A 16625-nucleotide genomic window follows, 5' to 3' on the forward strand; every position below is an offset into this window, starting at 1 on the left:
TTTATTATTATTACAAAGCATTTTACATAACTTATTTCATCTGATACTCACAAAAGCCCAGTGAGGTCCAAGTAACATCATTCTTATTTTACAGATAAATCAAACCAAGGCTCTGAGAGATTAAGTTAGCAATGTGAGTGTGGCATACTATGGGGCCAAGAGGAAAGAAAGAAGAAGCTGGTCTTTCTCAGAGGCTGCAAGAGGAGACTGGTACTTGCAATTCTATAGGGCTATTTTTTGTATTGGCAAGAGGTAGACTCAGAACTCCTGCTGGTTGATATGCAGGTTGCAATCCCGACAAGGGTACAGAGATAGAGGAAACAAAGCAGGAGAACTAGTACTTGTGACCATGCCATTCTCAGTCTCCTTTGCTGGATCTTCATCTAAGTCATGCCCACTAACAGTGAGTGTCCCCCAGGGCTCTGTTCCAGGCCTCTTTTCTTTGTCTTCTGTACAATTTTACTTGGTAATTTCATCAGTTCCCATGGATTCAATTATGATCTCTATTCTGATGATCCTCAGATCTATTTATACAGACTGAACCTTTCTCCTAACCTCCAGACTCACATCTCCAACTACTTATTGGACCTCTCAAACTGAATGTCCTCTAGACCTACTAATTCATTATCTTTTCATCCCAAACCCTCTGATTTTTCAAACCTCCACCTTACTGTAAAGGGTATAATGTCCTTTTAGTTATCCAGGTTTGCAACCTAGATATCATACTCAGCAACTCATTCTCTCTCATCTCCCATATCTAAACAATTGTCAAGTCCTCTCAATTTTACCTTTGTGATGTCTCTCATTATGGAACCTTTCTCTCTTCTGATACTGCCACCACTTTGTTCCAGGTTCTTATCCCCTTGAGCCTAGACTACTGCAATAGCCTGCTAGCTCATCTCCCTGCCACAAGCCTCCACTCATTCTAATCCATCCTCCATTCAATTGCCAAAGTAGCTTTTCTAAAGCACAGGATCAACCATGTCATCTCTTCTCATTCAATAAACTCCAGTGGCTCCCTATCCCTTCCAGGATCAAACATAATATCTGTTTGACATCCAAAGTCCTGCATAAACTGGTCCCTCCTAACTTATACTCTACTGTATACTCTGTGATCCAGTGATCCCTGCCTCCTTGCTGTTCCTCATACAATACACATCACCTCTCAACTCCATCCGTACTCACTGGCTGTCCTCAGACTTGGAATTCTCTCTCTCTCTCTCTCTTCATCTATGACTCATGACTTCAATGACTTTCTTCAAGTCCCAGCTAAAATCCCATCTTCTACATGAAGCCTTTCCCAGTCCCCTTTAATATTAGTAGCTCCCCTCTGTTGATTATCCCTAATTTATCCTCTATATATCATTTGTACATAATTGTTTGCAAGTTGTCTTTCCCATTAGACCACGAGTTCCATGAGAGCAAAGACTGTCTTTTGCCCTTCTTTATATGTTCAGTGCCTAACATAGCACTTGACACAGTAGGCACTTCAGAAATACCTGTTGACTAACTGACCTCAAAATCCATGACACTATGTATATGAGACCTACATTAATGTTGTTTAGCAGAGAGACTATGGAGAGACAAAAAAGAAACAAGGTTTAAGAGATATGGGGTTAACATAAAGGTGTAAACTGTGGAATGGCTAATGGGAGTCTGGGAAATTGGGGGAAGGTGAGGAAAGCTTACTGTTGAATATGCCCCTTGATTCCTAGTACCCGTATCCCCAGAGATTATTAAGAGCAGATTTCTCTGGTGAGGTTATTCTCCACTTGGGTGATCTGAGATTTTATGTTTCTCCTGAGTGATGGAGACCATTTAGTCTGGTGTATTCTATCATCTGTATAACTTTCTTGATTTCTGATTACCACCTGATTGGATAAGTGGTTTGCTCACTATCTATCATTGTCTTATATAACAAGTATTTGGTGGGACAGAGCTAAGCTCTCTGAAAGTAAACTGTTACTCTCCCCTTTGGAGATATCAGGGAAAGAAGGAAAAGTGGTTTATATCCTGAATCTCTAATAGGGTGACATACTCATAGACCACAGACATCTGATGTGTAATTGGTGGATATAATTCTAGCCCAGTACCTCTTGTTGAGATAGGAGAGTAGAGGAATGAGTGTCCAGTCACGGTCTTCCTCCTATTCCACATAAAAGTGAAAAATGTATTCTCCCATGGAGACACAGAAGGGGACAATCCGAATCTTATTTATCTAAATATATATTTATAAAGTGGAACAACCTGGGTTCCTGTGACTACAGTTCTGCATATACAAGCTCTTGTTTAGAAACTGTGAGAGAGGGTACTAGCCCCAAACTAGTGTGGTTCTCTTTCTCCACTCCACCTGGATATAGTGAATAAGAGCAAGGAGGAGGAGGAGGGGGAGGAAGAGTGAAAGGGAGAAAAGGAGTGGGGGGAGGAGGAGAAGGCAGGAGAAGAGAAGGATAGTACACAACGATAATACATTGGCCCTCTTCAAAAATGAAGTAGCAGCAGTAGCACCAACAACAGGAAGCATTTTGACTGCTCGGTGAAACTATGGCTGTTACCTGAATGTTGAGCCGGCCTCTGTGAGCCCCCAGGCCATATCGCTTAACTGTTGAGGCATGCAGCTGGAAGTCAGTGATTTTTAATGTTTCCAAACCCAGAGGAGGACAACCTGGAAAGCAAAGGTATTGTTAAAAATGCAGAAAAACAATTTTTATTTCATTTAAATTGTAGAGAAATGCAAATTAAAACAACCATGAGATAGCATTTTCCACTTATCAGATTGGCTATGATGACTGAAGGAGAAACGACAAATATTGGAGGGGACGTGGAAAATTTAGGACTCTAATTCACTGTTAGTGGAACTATGAACTGATTCAACTATTTTGGAGAGCAATCTGGAATTATGCCCAAAGAGTTATTAAACCACCTGTCCCCTTTGACCCAGCAATACCACTACTGGGTTTATTTCCAAAAACGATTAGGGAAAAAGGAAAAGAACTCATACGTTCTAAAATATTTATAGCACTTCTCTTTGTGGTGGCAAAGAACTGGAAATTGCAGGGATGCCCGTCAATCGGAGAATGGCTGAACAAGTGGTGGTATATGATTGTGATGGAATATTACTGTGCTATAAGAAAAGCTCAATGATTTTTAAAAAAAACATAGATAGACTTGCATGAAATATGAAGAGCAAAATGAGTAAAACCAAACGATCATTGTATATATTAACAGTAATATTGTATTAAGAATAACTTTAAGTGACGAACTCATTTTGACTATTATAAACACCCAAATTAACTACAAAGGACCTATGAAGGAAGACGCTAATGCATCCAGAGAGAGAACTAACAAATAGACATATATACAGAATGATTTTACATATATATATATATATATACATACATATATATATCTACATACATACATACATACATACATATATACATATTGATGTCTAATGGAAGCCATCTCTACGGGGAAGGGGAAGGGAAGAAAAGGGGGAAAAATAAAGTTACATGATAACTTTATTATATGTTTAAAAGGAATAACAAGTTGTAAAGAATAGATTTGCAGTTTCATGTGCAATCATCTTTTTTTTTCTTCTACTATGTTATGGAAATGCTTGTTTTATTTCATAAAGTAAAAATAAAATATGTTTAAATGAAGAAAGACAAGGAACTATAGGCTGAACAAATGTTTTATATTTTCCTCCATAGTATTTCCAGCTTTTCATTTTCCAGCCTCTGTTCTTGCTTCCTGGGGTGTCTCTTTCCACAGGTATGCACAGTATTTCCTGACAAATGCTTGTTCATTCGAGTGTCAACATAAGGCCTATTTTCTTCTCTATTTTGGCATTTGTTTTCTGTTCTTTTGTTTTAATATTCCCATTTGTTCTCCATGCTACTGTCCTGAGGCCATGTTTCCAAGTAAGATTGCTGTGAGATTGGCAGTCAGGGAGTGGCTGGCTGCCACTGGTTAGAAAATTCCAGATGACCACACGGTTGAGCTCTAAAAAATTCATCAGAACTTGTTGATTTTACTTCGAGTTCACAAAGCAATAGCATGCTTTGTATCTTAATGAGTGCAGGAATATAAACAGAAAAAAAATATTGACGTTGGTTCTCAGCAACATTAGCAACTTTGAGAATAGCTACAAAACATATTCATATCAACTCTTCACTTTTGGTCTTGTAGCTCCAAGGTGAAGTTCACTCCTTGACACTTGACCCTGAAGAAAACTACAAGCTGTGGTCTTGTAGCAGAGTCTAACAACATCTATTTTAAAATTCTAAGTACCGGAAAAAGCGTGAACTACAAAGCATATGCCACAGGAGAGCAATCCAAGGTTCTACAGAACTGGACACTAAGGATCTTTAGCAGTTCTGAAGAATGTACATATCTTACTTAACTAATATACAATGCTTTATGGTTGCAAAAGACTTTTTTGCATCTATAGCATGTCTCAAAATTCTTAGTGTACTTTTAAATTGATAAAACTTAAAACTGCACTAAGAATTTTGAGATACATAATATGTATACATATGTTTATATACATAAGTATATGCATGTATACATACACATTTGCATATATGTATGGATATATACATATATAAATATATAGATACACATAATTATTTATGTCTCCCAAATCTTACAAGATGGGTAGTTCAATTACCAATTCCATGATGAAACATGCTCAAAGATGATAAACAAGTTACTCTAAGTTCACAAAACTAGAAAAAGGCAGAGTTGGAATTTAACACTAGCTCTTCCCACTCCAACTGCAATGCACTTTCTGTTACCTATACATACTTCTGCAGCCTTATTGAAAAGATGGCTTTGGACTTATCCCAGAGAGACTCAGAGAATGGAAGAAAAGACAGGAACACTTTGCCAGCCTCCATACAATCTTACCAAAGAGCCTCTGTGACACAGAGTGGCAACATGCTATTTATCTTCACTGGAATATTTAAAGCCACCTTAAAGCAGAATGAAGAAAGTAAGGTAGTATCTTCTTGTTGTAAATTGCGTTGTAACTTCTTATAATTTTAACTGAGCAATATATGTTTAGCTACTATGTGCTACACATTAAGTCAATATAGGCAGAGAGAAGCTATTAGATGTGGCTATATTAGCAGGCACATAAATATGGGAATAATGCTATCAGTCCTGCCATCTTGACATGCAAACAACAATAAGAAATAAAATAGCTGCCATGTGAGTAGGTTTGGAGAATTTCAAGAAAGTTTGATCCAAATTCCATTATTATAGAGAAGTCAAGGATGTGTGGGGAATATTCTGAGGATAATATCATGATGGGAGTAAGGGTTGGCTGGCAGGAAGAGGTATTGTAGTACCCATTCATTCCTATAACTAAAATTTATTCCATGCCTAATGTGGGAAGAATACTGTGCTAGGTACTGGAAGAGACAAAGATAATTAAGAAACAGTCCCTACCCTCACAGAGTTCACAGTTGGGAGGAGAGACAAACATAACACATAGACTTACAACAACATAATAAGTAGAATAGAGAACAGAGTGTGATGAGAGGGAAGGAGGGAGGGAATAAACATTTATACAGCACCTACCACATTCCAGACACTGGGCTAAGCAATTTTACAAATACTATTTCATTTTATTATAAGACCAATACAAAGTGCTTCTCAAGAAACAAGGGAATTTCATTTGCAATTGAAGGGAAATCCCAAAAGGCTTCATGGAGGAGGTGACTTAAAAGACAAGGCTGTAATTTTCTAATTCTGATTCAGAACCAGTACAGAATTGTAACAGAATTGGGGGAGGGATGTGGAGGAGAAGGAAAAGAAGATTGCTGGAGCATAGACAATAGCGAATAGTGAAGGTACATAAAGAACATATAAGAGGTCTAGTAAGCCATTCAGTTTGGCAGGAGCAAAGGCATAGTTATGGGGTGGAGGGAGAGAAGAGACATTTGTTAGCCACCTACTATGTGCCAAGGATTGTGCTAAGTACTTCACAAGTACTATCTCATTTGGCTGGGTGGGGGAGGGGGGAGAGAAGTGTTAGATAAGATTGCAAAAGTGGGATGTTGGCAAGATGGCACAGGTGCAGGATGGAAACGTCAGGCTAAGAAGTCTGGCCTCCGTCTGGTAAACAAAAATAACAGTAAACAGTAATGACAGTAAAAATCTATGCCAAAATCAACACATGGGAAAGATTAATCTGGTACTGGCATACAGGATGGATGGAGGGGAGAAAGAGAAGAAGGAAACAAGTGTCTACTATCATAGTCTAGGCAGGTAGTAAAGAGATCCTCTGCTAGCATGATGGCAGTGGGAATAGAAAGGAGGGGACCAGTATGAGAGCTAATATAGAAAGGGAACTGGCAATTTGGAATGATGCCCCCCAAATCATTAAATCACACAAACCCTTTGACCCAGAGATATCACTATTAGGCCTACTCCCCAAAGAGATCAAAGAAATTAGAAAGAAAAGGATCTACATTTACATAAATATTTACTATTTTGATTTACATTATTTATATATTATATATAATAATTATTATCATTTATTAAAATCTTTTTAATAGTAGCAAAGAATTGGAAGCTAAAGGAATGCCATCATTTGGCGAATAGCTGAAAAAATGATGGTATTTGAATGTAATGGGATGCTATTGCACTGTAAGAAATGACAAAGTAAACAGGTTCAGAAAAACCCTGGGAAGACTTACATGAAGTGATGCAGAATGAAGTTAGCAGAACCAGGAGAATAATCTGTACAATAACAAGAAGATTGTAAAAAGCAAAGAACTTATCAACACAATAACCACTCATAATTCCCGAGCACTGATGACGAAGAGCATGACCCATTTTGTGACAGAGAGTATGTGTGAGGCTCAGGTTGCTGAATGGGACTTACATTTTACGTACATAGCCAATAAGGCAATTTGTTTCGCCTAACTATGCATGTTTGTTATAAAGCTTTTATTTTACATTTTCTTTTTGTCCCCAATAGGGTTGGGGAGGAAGGGGGAGGGGCATTGGTGGGAGGGCAAGAAACTAAGTACTTGTTAAATGAAAAAATAAAAATTTAGCAAGAATAATAAAAATAAACTAATCTGAAACAATAGAATTGTCGAGACTTGGTAACTGACTGGATGTGAGAGCTGAGCTGTAGAGGAGATAAAAATAATGCACTCATTGGTGTCTGTCCAAGATACTATCCTGGGCAAGATGGTCTGAACACCTTGGCCAAAATGGTAATTCTCATCCTCTATTATAATAAATGCTAGCTTTATGAAATTTTCCATCATTGTTATTAATTTTCAAATTGCTATTTGTGAGAACTACTCCCTAGAACAATTAATTTAAAAGACAGTGTATTTCTCTTGCATCTAGGATGACTAAGAAAGTTAACATTAAAAATCATATTTGCCTGAATCATATTCTTTATGCCACCAAAAGGACCCCTTCCACTATTTTAATCAGCAGCCTACATTTGAGTTTTAAGTAATGCCACTGTGAAGTTCTAAGTTCCTCTATTTTACAAGTCACAAAATCAGCAGATGCTATGACATCGATCCTTCTTTAAGCCAGCACCATACAGCCAATTAAATTTCTTCCTCTCACTGTGAGCAGTAATGGATCCCTCCCCCACTACCATGACCAAATGCAATATGAGTTTGCCCTCAGGAATGCAATCACACACTAAAATTCCCAGCTGTAAACTGAATGTCACTGTGGTCTCAAGACATTACTTAAAATGTCATTTATCCAAAGGATAACCATTGGATCTCTGAATCCTATCAATTGTGTAATGTTAACACTCTCTAATATTAAATATTAGCACATTTGTTTCCTTGACCTAAAGTGAATAGAGGTCTGTTGACCCACAATAACCTCCCAGGTTAACCCCACCCATAAGGTCTGGGCTACTGGCCAGTTCTCCTTAGAAAGAGACTTTCTAAAGGTTGTTGAAAGGTTGTTGATGCTTTAACACCCACTTCCTTGTGAGCTGTTGACATTTTGACCTGAGCCATATTATCTTTCCTGGCCCAACCCTTATCTTAATGTGTCATCCTAGCTGTCAGAACTCCCCAGAAACTCTCAGCTTCTGCTTTTCCGACAAGTTGGGAAATTGCAGGGCTCTGCCCCGCTTTAGGCTTCTAGGACACACTTGTCAGTCTTGTCTGCCCACACCAATCAGGGAGCACAATCCCAAGGCTGAGAGCAGATGACCCCAGCATCAATGGTCATGACCACTGTGCTAGTAATATACATAATGACTCAGTCGTCCTTTCCCATCAGACTTGAACTCTTGCATATTGCTCATCCAGGCATGGAATCTACTGCCCAGCCTCTCCAGCCTGGGTCTCAGACAACACTGTTCCATAGGCACTTTTGTGCTGCTAGAGGGATCTGACCAAGCATTTGTTCTGGGACCTTCCTCCACTAGCTGTTTGTTCCTCCCCATAGGACTGATGTCCCAGGCTGGCTCAAGTAAGATAAGGCAAGTAAAATGGTTTGTAAACTTTGAAGTGCTGCAAAAATGTCAGCTATTATTGTTGTTATTATGGTGATTGTATACTGCCTCCATCTGTGTTCATCTTCCCAGGCTTGACAATCTGTTTCCCCATCTGGACTTACATTACACACGTGTCCATCTTTGTATTAACTTGTCTTCTTTTTTCCCAGATCCTCCCCATCTACCAGGTCTCTCACACCTACATAGACTCCTGGGCCTGAGCCCCTATTGTATTTTTTTTTTTGCCTGCGATCCAGGGTGACAATCCCTTGGGATGAGTTTCTACTTTGGCCAATTCTGCATCTATTGGACTCATTTGTTACTTGCTTGTCCTTTGCTGCATCTAGATCTAGACCTCATAGGGCTCCCTTCCTTGGTTTCATTTCCTGTCTCTGGTGGCTCATCTCAGGTCCCTTACACTGCCCCACCATCAAGTAGCAGGAGAAACTGTACCAAAATCCCACTTCTAAAGGATATGCCTGTGTTTGGGTGGACCTTCCTCTCCCTAGTGAAAGAAAGCCAACAAATTAATCACTCAGCAAGCATTTAGTAAGTGCTTGCCATGGACCACTCTACTAGTATTGGGCATATCAAGTCCAAAATAAAAGAAGAAAAACAACAGTCCACTCCTTCAAGGAAGCTTACACCATGCACCCACATGAATAAACAAAAAAGAGATAGGGACCAAACTTGTGATTTCATTAACACAAGAAACTCTTGAGTATGGAAACTCTTAATTTTAAAGCAGTTAGCACAGTGCCTGACACTTAGTAAGTGTTATTTAAATATTAGCTATTATTCTTTTTAACAATAAGGCTCATCATCTTCTCTACAACTTAAGAGTCTTAAAACATGGGTTCTTAACCTGGGGCCCATTAATTTTTAAAAACAAACTCAATATAATCAATTTTCTTTGCAATTCTATTAATTTAATTATATGTATATAAATACATGATTCTCAGAAGTACTCCATAGGTTTCACCAACACACACATAACACACACACATGCTTGCACACATCTATCAACACATGCACACACACACACACACACACACAAATGGTAATGATATTAATCCTTAAGATTGACTTAAAGACTTGGTCAGAGGATAAGGGTCATATGGCCAGTATGTGTCAGAGATGGGACTTAACCTAGGTGCCCAGCTGGCTTTGAAGCCAACTCATTATCCACTACACCAAGATGCATTTCCTGACAAAAATATCTAAGGTAAATGTAAGGCATGAGATTTCTTCTAATAATTCATTCTAGCAGAAAATATAGGAATTGGTGGATTACATGGCTGTCATCCAGTTTGCAAGCTCTTTTTAAAAAAAAATGCCCTGATTTGCTAGCTAAATTTAAGCAAAGATAAGTGCTAACAAAAGCATTTCCAAAATAAAATTCAGGACATTTATACATGAATTACTTTATTTCAAAAAAAGAAAGAAGTATCTGTACACAAAACTGCTCAGTTTTGTCAAAATTGTTCCTCTGTGGATAGACATTTTTCTCCTCCCTGCCCCCATCCTCTAGCCAAAATGTGTTGGGGAATAAAATAACATACTGGCACATGGTATTTCTATGATATACTTCTGAAATCAATCAAGAACAAAAATACCTTTTATAAATACCTGTGAGGCCAAACATGTATGTGCATGTTATTAGAGCTCTGTTCCACATTTCTGGGAGCATATCTACCGCAAAATCAGACAAATACCTGTTCTAGTCACTCTTGTTACAAATGATAAATCACAAGCCATGTAAGTCAAATCATAAGGCCAACTTGTACTATTGATTGTGGTTTTTGGTGAGAATCCCAGATAAACACATGATTCATCCATTCTGCTTACAAATTAAGTCTCAAATGCATGCAATCTCTTGAAAGCACCTCATTTTTGGAAAAAAGCTCTTGAACTTCAGAGTTGAATTAAGAGTAGAAAACATATAGCCATGACTTATAAACAGGGAAACTATAGAATGATGCAAAGATAATATGGTGTTCTATCTTTTGTATACAAAGATGAAGTAACTGACCATCAGTCCCAGCAAAGAACAGCTGACATTTACATAGAATTTTTAAGTTTGCAGAGCACTTCATATGTAGTATTCAACCGCAGCCTCACAAAATTCCTGTAATGCAAGTATTAAAAATATCATTACCACCATTTTACAGATAAAATAATTGAGACTCAGGTTTAGTGAAGGTCAAATTGCTAGTAAAAATCAGAAGCTACTTTTAAACTCCAGTCCATCACTCAGTCTATCATTCTATGCTAGTGGTGTCTGGCTGCTCTGATCTTTGTTCAACCATAGTCAGGAAGATCATAATTCAAGGCTCTCTTTTGACACATACGAACTATAAAATCATTTGACCTTTCAGTGTTCTTGGCTATCCTTGAAGATCGTAAGTTGAAGAAAAAGTGCGGATATATAGGGGTAGAAGGAGTTTCCTCCTCTTGCTGTTTCCCATACCAATAAAATGATAGGTCTAGTGCCCATCCCTATTCCCTCTTCTAGCAGAATATTCAAACCTGTGGTTGGTTGTCATTGACTGCCTTCATATCCTCTCCATCTATTGCTGTATCAGCCCATTGCAATTTAGCTTGTGCCTAGTCAACCTATTCTCTCAGAGATCAACAATGGTTTTCTCCTAAAATCCAATGGCCTTTCTCAGTCCTCCTCTACTTAAACCATTATTTGGTATTTAACCCTGTTGACCAAAGGTCTATCCTGGCCCAACATTTTTTATCTCTCAGAAATCCAATAGATAAATATAATCTGAGTATGGAGCTTTTGCTGTCCATTTAGGTTTACAAGATCAGTATTCAAGGGGCTATTCATGTCCTCCTACATAGTTTACCTATAATTATGATACACTGCCATTAGATAAGCTGTGGTGTGTTGGTTATGGTCTGATCATTCAAACCATTAGTGTTTCAATAGTTACAATTAAGTAGAAATGACATTAGCAAACTTTTCCACTTAATTGTTCTTTTATTAAAAAAAATATAACTTTATTAAAACAGTTGTGGAGAAAATGTGGTACAGTGAAATAGAAAGCCACTCGGAGCCTGAAGACCTAAGTTTAAGTCCTGCTTCTGAAAGATAATGGCTATATATTTCTGAGTAAGTCCATTAACCTGCAAGTCTGATAAGACTCTAAGTATCCACCTAGGTTGGTTGAAAGAATTCACTCATCCCTAAGATTCCTAGGCCATTATAGGTCCTGTACCTATCCTTCAAAAAAATAACTACACAGAAACATTCTTCATTATTACTAATACTATATTTTAAAAGATAATATACAAATAGACAAGATTTAAAGAAATACAACTACCTCAGCACAAACAGGTGCCTAAAAATCCTAATCCTTATCTGTTATCAACTGCTTAATACAAATAAACACAGTATCCTGGTGTTTGACAACCCCCAAATTTGCAACTGTTGGGGTAAAGACTCATTATTTGAGAAAAATACTTTAAAAAATCTATTAGAAACTGGATATAGGCTAACATTTTATGCCACATACTAACATAAGCTCTAAATGAGTGCAAGACTTAGACATAAAGAGTGATATCCACAAAATTAAATTAAATTTAAAAAAAAGAAAAACAAAAAAGAAATCAATCTGTTGATATTGGAAGGATCCATGGCCAAATTAGGGTTAGAAATGATCACAGAAGACAGAATTAGAAAATTAGAAAACTAAAATTAAAAAAGTTTTGTACATGCATACACACACACAAGCTAAAATTAGAAGGGAAACTGCTAACTGGTGAAAAAATATTTGTAGCAAATTTCTCTAAAGGTATTATTTCCAACACACACACATACATAGATATATTGTGTATATATACATACATGTATATGCATATGCACACATATATATGGAATTGATTTAAATTTATTTAAAAAAGAACCCTTTTCCAATTGATAAATGGCCAAATAAAATGAATAGTCAGTTTTCTGAGGAAAAATACTATCAATAGCCATATTTTAAGAATGGTCCAAACCACTAACAATAGGGGAAATGAAAATTAAAGCAACTGTGATATTCTACCTCATACACACCAGACTAGAAACCCTGACAGAAAAGAAAATGGCAAAATTTGCACATTAGTGTACTGTTGGTGGAGTTGTGATTTTGTCCAGGGATTCTGGACAGCAATTTAGAACTCTGTCCCCATAGTCATTAAATTGTGAATACTCTTACCCATTCCCCAGAAAAGATTAAATAAAAAGCAAATAGATTCATATGTATAAAATATTTATAATAGTTCTTTTTGTAGTAGCAAAGAACTAGAAATTAAGGAAGTGTTCATCACTGAGAAAAATAGCTGAACAAATTGTGTATACCATGAATATAATGGAGTATTATAGGACTGGCAAAATTATGGTAGGGATAGAAAGAAGCCTAGGAAGATACATATGAGGTGATGCAGAGTGCAGGGAGCAAAACCAAGAGAACAATGCATACAACACCAACAACACTGTAAAGACAAATAACTCTAAAAGATAGAAGAACTCTGACCAACACAATAATCAACCATAATTCTATGAAGCATGCTACCTACCTCCTGACAGAGGGCTGATGGATTGATGATACAGAATGAATTTTTTAGGGTGCAGAATAATTTTCTGGACATGGCCAATGTAGGAATTTGTTTTGCTTAACTATTCATATTTGATGCTAGTTTTTTTTTTCAACTGGAGGTAGAGATTGGGAGGAGAAAATCTATAGAAAGTCTATTTTGGTCATTGAAAAAATAAAATTTAATTAAGAAAAACTTTTTTAATATGACCCTAAATGAATACCCCCCACCTTACCTTATAATCAAGGAGAATTGCTCTTTCATATTTGGTCCTTGTTCTTTGTCTTGGAGTCAACTTTCTCCCAGGTAAACTCCACAACTTCAGACATCAAAAGCCCTTCTAGTTCTTTGCAGCTATTCTATGGATATTTCAGCTTTATCATTTCTTTAACTAGTTTCTTTCATCCATAGCCTGCTGTTCAAATAATACATGAAAAGTTTTGCCTTCCTTCTTTTAAAAAATCTTCTGTGATAAGAAAGCGACTAAGGTGCCTATATCCCTTGAACTGCAGATCCCACTGTTAGGAATATAAGGCAAGGAAGTTAAAGACAGAAAGAAAGGTCCCAGCTCAGATTCTTATAATCTAGCCAATGCTCAGATTCTTTAAGAGTCTGGCTAATATGATGGATGTTCTAATAAACCTTGTCTTTGGCTGAAAGAAATCTCGGGTTGAATTCTTTGAGCAGGACCCATGTGTTGTGATTTTGGGGTCCCAGTATTCCTAACCTCTAAACCTCAACATTTTGGTGGTCCGTATGGGGAAGCTGCCTAACCCCAAGTTCTTCTCCAGCCAGAACTGGAAGTATTTTTATCATCAATGAAGATGAAATTACAGTACAAGATAAAGAGGTCATAAGAGAGTACCCAACTGCCCTCAATGAGTATGAGCTATCTGCCATTGACAATGAGGTCAAATTCAAGGGAGCTATGCAACTAGCTGATTCCAAATTACTACAAGGCAGTATCTCCAGAAGAAGGAAAATGGTAATTTGCACAGAGGGTGCAACCCTGGACCAGACACGGCCAATGGCCCCATACTGTCCTGGATATATATTTTAATCAGATGTTATGTAATGACTTTGTAAAATGAACTACAGCATCACATAAAGTGTTTATTTCAACAAGGGATCTCTCGTGTATATGGTGAGCTCCTTCAACATTTCTTGATAAATGCTTCTACAGATAACTGTTCAATTACTATATGATTTCTAATATCAATAAAAGCACAAAACCAGAAAAAAAGGTCCCACATAGGAACCATTTATAGCAGCACTACTTATAGCAAAAAATTAGGAAAAAAATGTAGATGGCTACCAATTGTGAAATAGTTCAACAACTTCTGGCATGTAAATGTAGTGAAATATTACAGTGCCTTAAGAAAAAACAAATATGAAGAGTTGAGAGAATCATAGGAAAATGCATATGAACTGACTTAGAGTGAAACAAGCAGAACCAGGAAAAGAATGCATACAATAACTACAATAATATAAATAGAAAGAACAAAAAGTTGAAACTATAAATTACACAATTATATAATAACATCAATTAAAATTCCCACTTCCAACTTATTGCCAAGATGGCTGCCTGAATGGTAGGCAAAACATCCACCTCCAACATATCCAATCTAGCAAAACTCTAAAGTTTGCCCCAGACCAAATAATGATCAAACAATTCAATGAGAAAGTACAAAAAATTACTTTTTCTACTCCAGAACTTCCCAAAAGGTTAACCAGAGACCACACAGTGATAGGAAAGGGAGCTCCCGAGAAAGGCACTGCTGGTTCTGAGTAGCCTCTCATCTCAACCAAGAACAGTTCCAAAACAATACTTAACCTAGGAAGTTAAAGGTCAAAGGCAGCAAGAGTATGGGTGGGTGGGGCCTCCACTGAAAAAGTCCTAGCTGGTCAGAAAGTGCCAGGGTGGGGACCTTTGAAGTACCTGAAAGCAGCACTGAGCAGTGACTAGAATTGTGCCACAGTGGTCAGCCCAGAACACTCCAGCATCAGGGATTATAAGGTACCTAACACTCTGTCCTGGGCACCAGAGAGGGCCTGGAAGATCAGTATTCTAGACCTCACACATCCAAGGGGCCTAACCCAAAATGATGGAGGTGATCACAGGAACCCAGGTAACCAAGGACTAAAACAAGTAAGGTCAAACTACCGAGCACTGCAAAAGTGGGCAGAATCTGGCCTTAGCACAAAACCCCAATTCAGGGAGAAAACATCAACCAGTATAAAAATTATTACAGATCTAGATATCCCCAAAAAGGAACAAGTAACTGTAACTGCAGACAGCAACTAAAAAGTAAATATAGATTTTTCCAAAGTACTGAATGAATAACAAGAAGTAATGAAGCAAGATTTTTTTTAATTAAAAAGAGAAAAAAAAGCTCTGGATGAAAGAATTGAGAAGAAAATAAGTAACTTAGAAAAGAAAGTGGTAAACTTTACTCAAGAATTGAACTCTGAAAACTAGAATAGACCAAACTAAAATCAGTAATTTCCTGTTATTTATTAATTCCCACTTATTAAGCAGGTCAAATAAAATCAATTTAAGAATCATTGGATTCCTTGAAAACCTTGACCAAAAACAAACAAACAAACAAAAACATAAACCTTGGATATTATGCTTCAAGAAACTGCAAATAAAAACTAACAGACCAAGGGAGTGGGGAATCTCTTGAAAGGAATCTCCAAAGGAAAAATCCCAACAATATCATAATCAAAATACAATGCTCCCACACTAAAGAAAAAAAATACTGTAAGCATCCAGAAAGAAGTGCCAAGGAGTTACAGTCAAGATCACACAAGACCCAGGAGCTTATACTAAAAACCAGAGGTACTGGAATATAATATTCCAAAAAGCAAAAGATATAGCTTGGAACCAAGAACAGCTTACCCTGCAAAGCTAAACATAAGGGGGGAATACAGGAGTGGGGGAGGTGGGGGGGCAGGGTTTGTGTGAAATAGACCTTTAATGGAATAGAAAATATTCAAGTATTTCTGATGAAAAGACCAGAGGTGAAGAAATTTAGAATACAAACATATGTCAAGAGAAACCTACATATATAAATTTACTTGAGTGACTGGAAGCTGCTAGAGAATGATGTAATGCTAACATTCTAATAAAGACAGAAGAGTTGAGTGCCCCTTTCTAACTTCGATGTCTTCAAAGTGTATTTGAGGAATTTAATAAAAATCACAGAGGTCCTGGGCATGCAAGAAGAGGGTTTAGGTTGGGGGTGAAGGGGAGACTACTTTTGTGGGAAAGAGAAGAGAAGGTAAAAGGAATACACTTTACATTGTAGAAATGGGGAAGAAAGGAGTGGAACTTCTTTTTTTCTTGTCATAACAGGGGCATATGAAAAGAAGAGAATGGAAACACGGAGGAAGGGGTGGGGGGAGTCAACCCTCACCAGTCAACTATCAGTTAATCCTCACTTTATTCCGAGGTGGTCAAATGAGGGTTAAACACACATACACACACACACACACACACACACACACACACACACACACACACACACACACA

At 37.4% G+C, this 16625-nt stretch overlaps 1 protein-coding gene across 2 annotated transcripts in view; it reads right to left on the minus strand.

Moving 5' to 3' along the window:
- CPXM2 (carboxypeptidase X, M14 family member 2) overlaps positions 1-16625 on the minus strand; it is a 202464-nt gene that overhangs the window by 122023 nt on the left and 63816 nt on the right. For both annotated transcript variants that reach the window (XM_027839844.1, XM_027839843.1), the window contains exon 3: positions 2556-2665. In XM_027839844.1, the coding sequence (XP_027695645.1) occupies positions 2556-2665 (110 nt within the window). The remainder of the gene's footprint in view (positions 1-2555; positions 2666-16625) is intronic.

Source organism: Vombatus ursinus, unplaced genomic scaffold (assembly GCF_900497805.2).
Source record: "Vombatus ursinus unplaced genomic scaffold, bare-nosed wombat genome assembly UNPS02014833.1, whole genome shotgun sequence".
Classification (NCBI taxonomy): Eukaryota; Metazoa; Chordata; class Mammalia; order Diprotodontia; family Vombatidae; genus Vombatus; species Vombatus ursinus.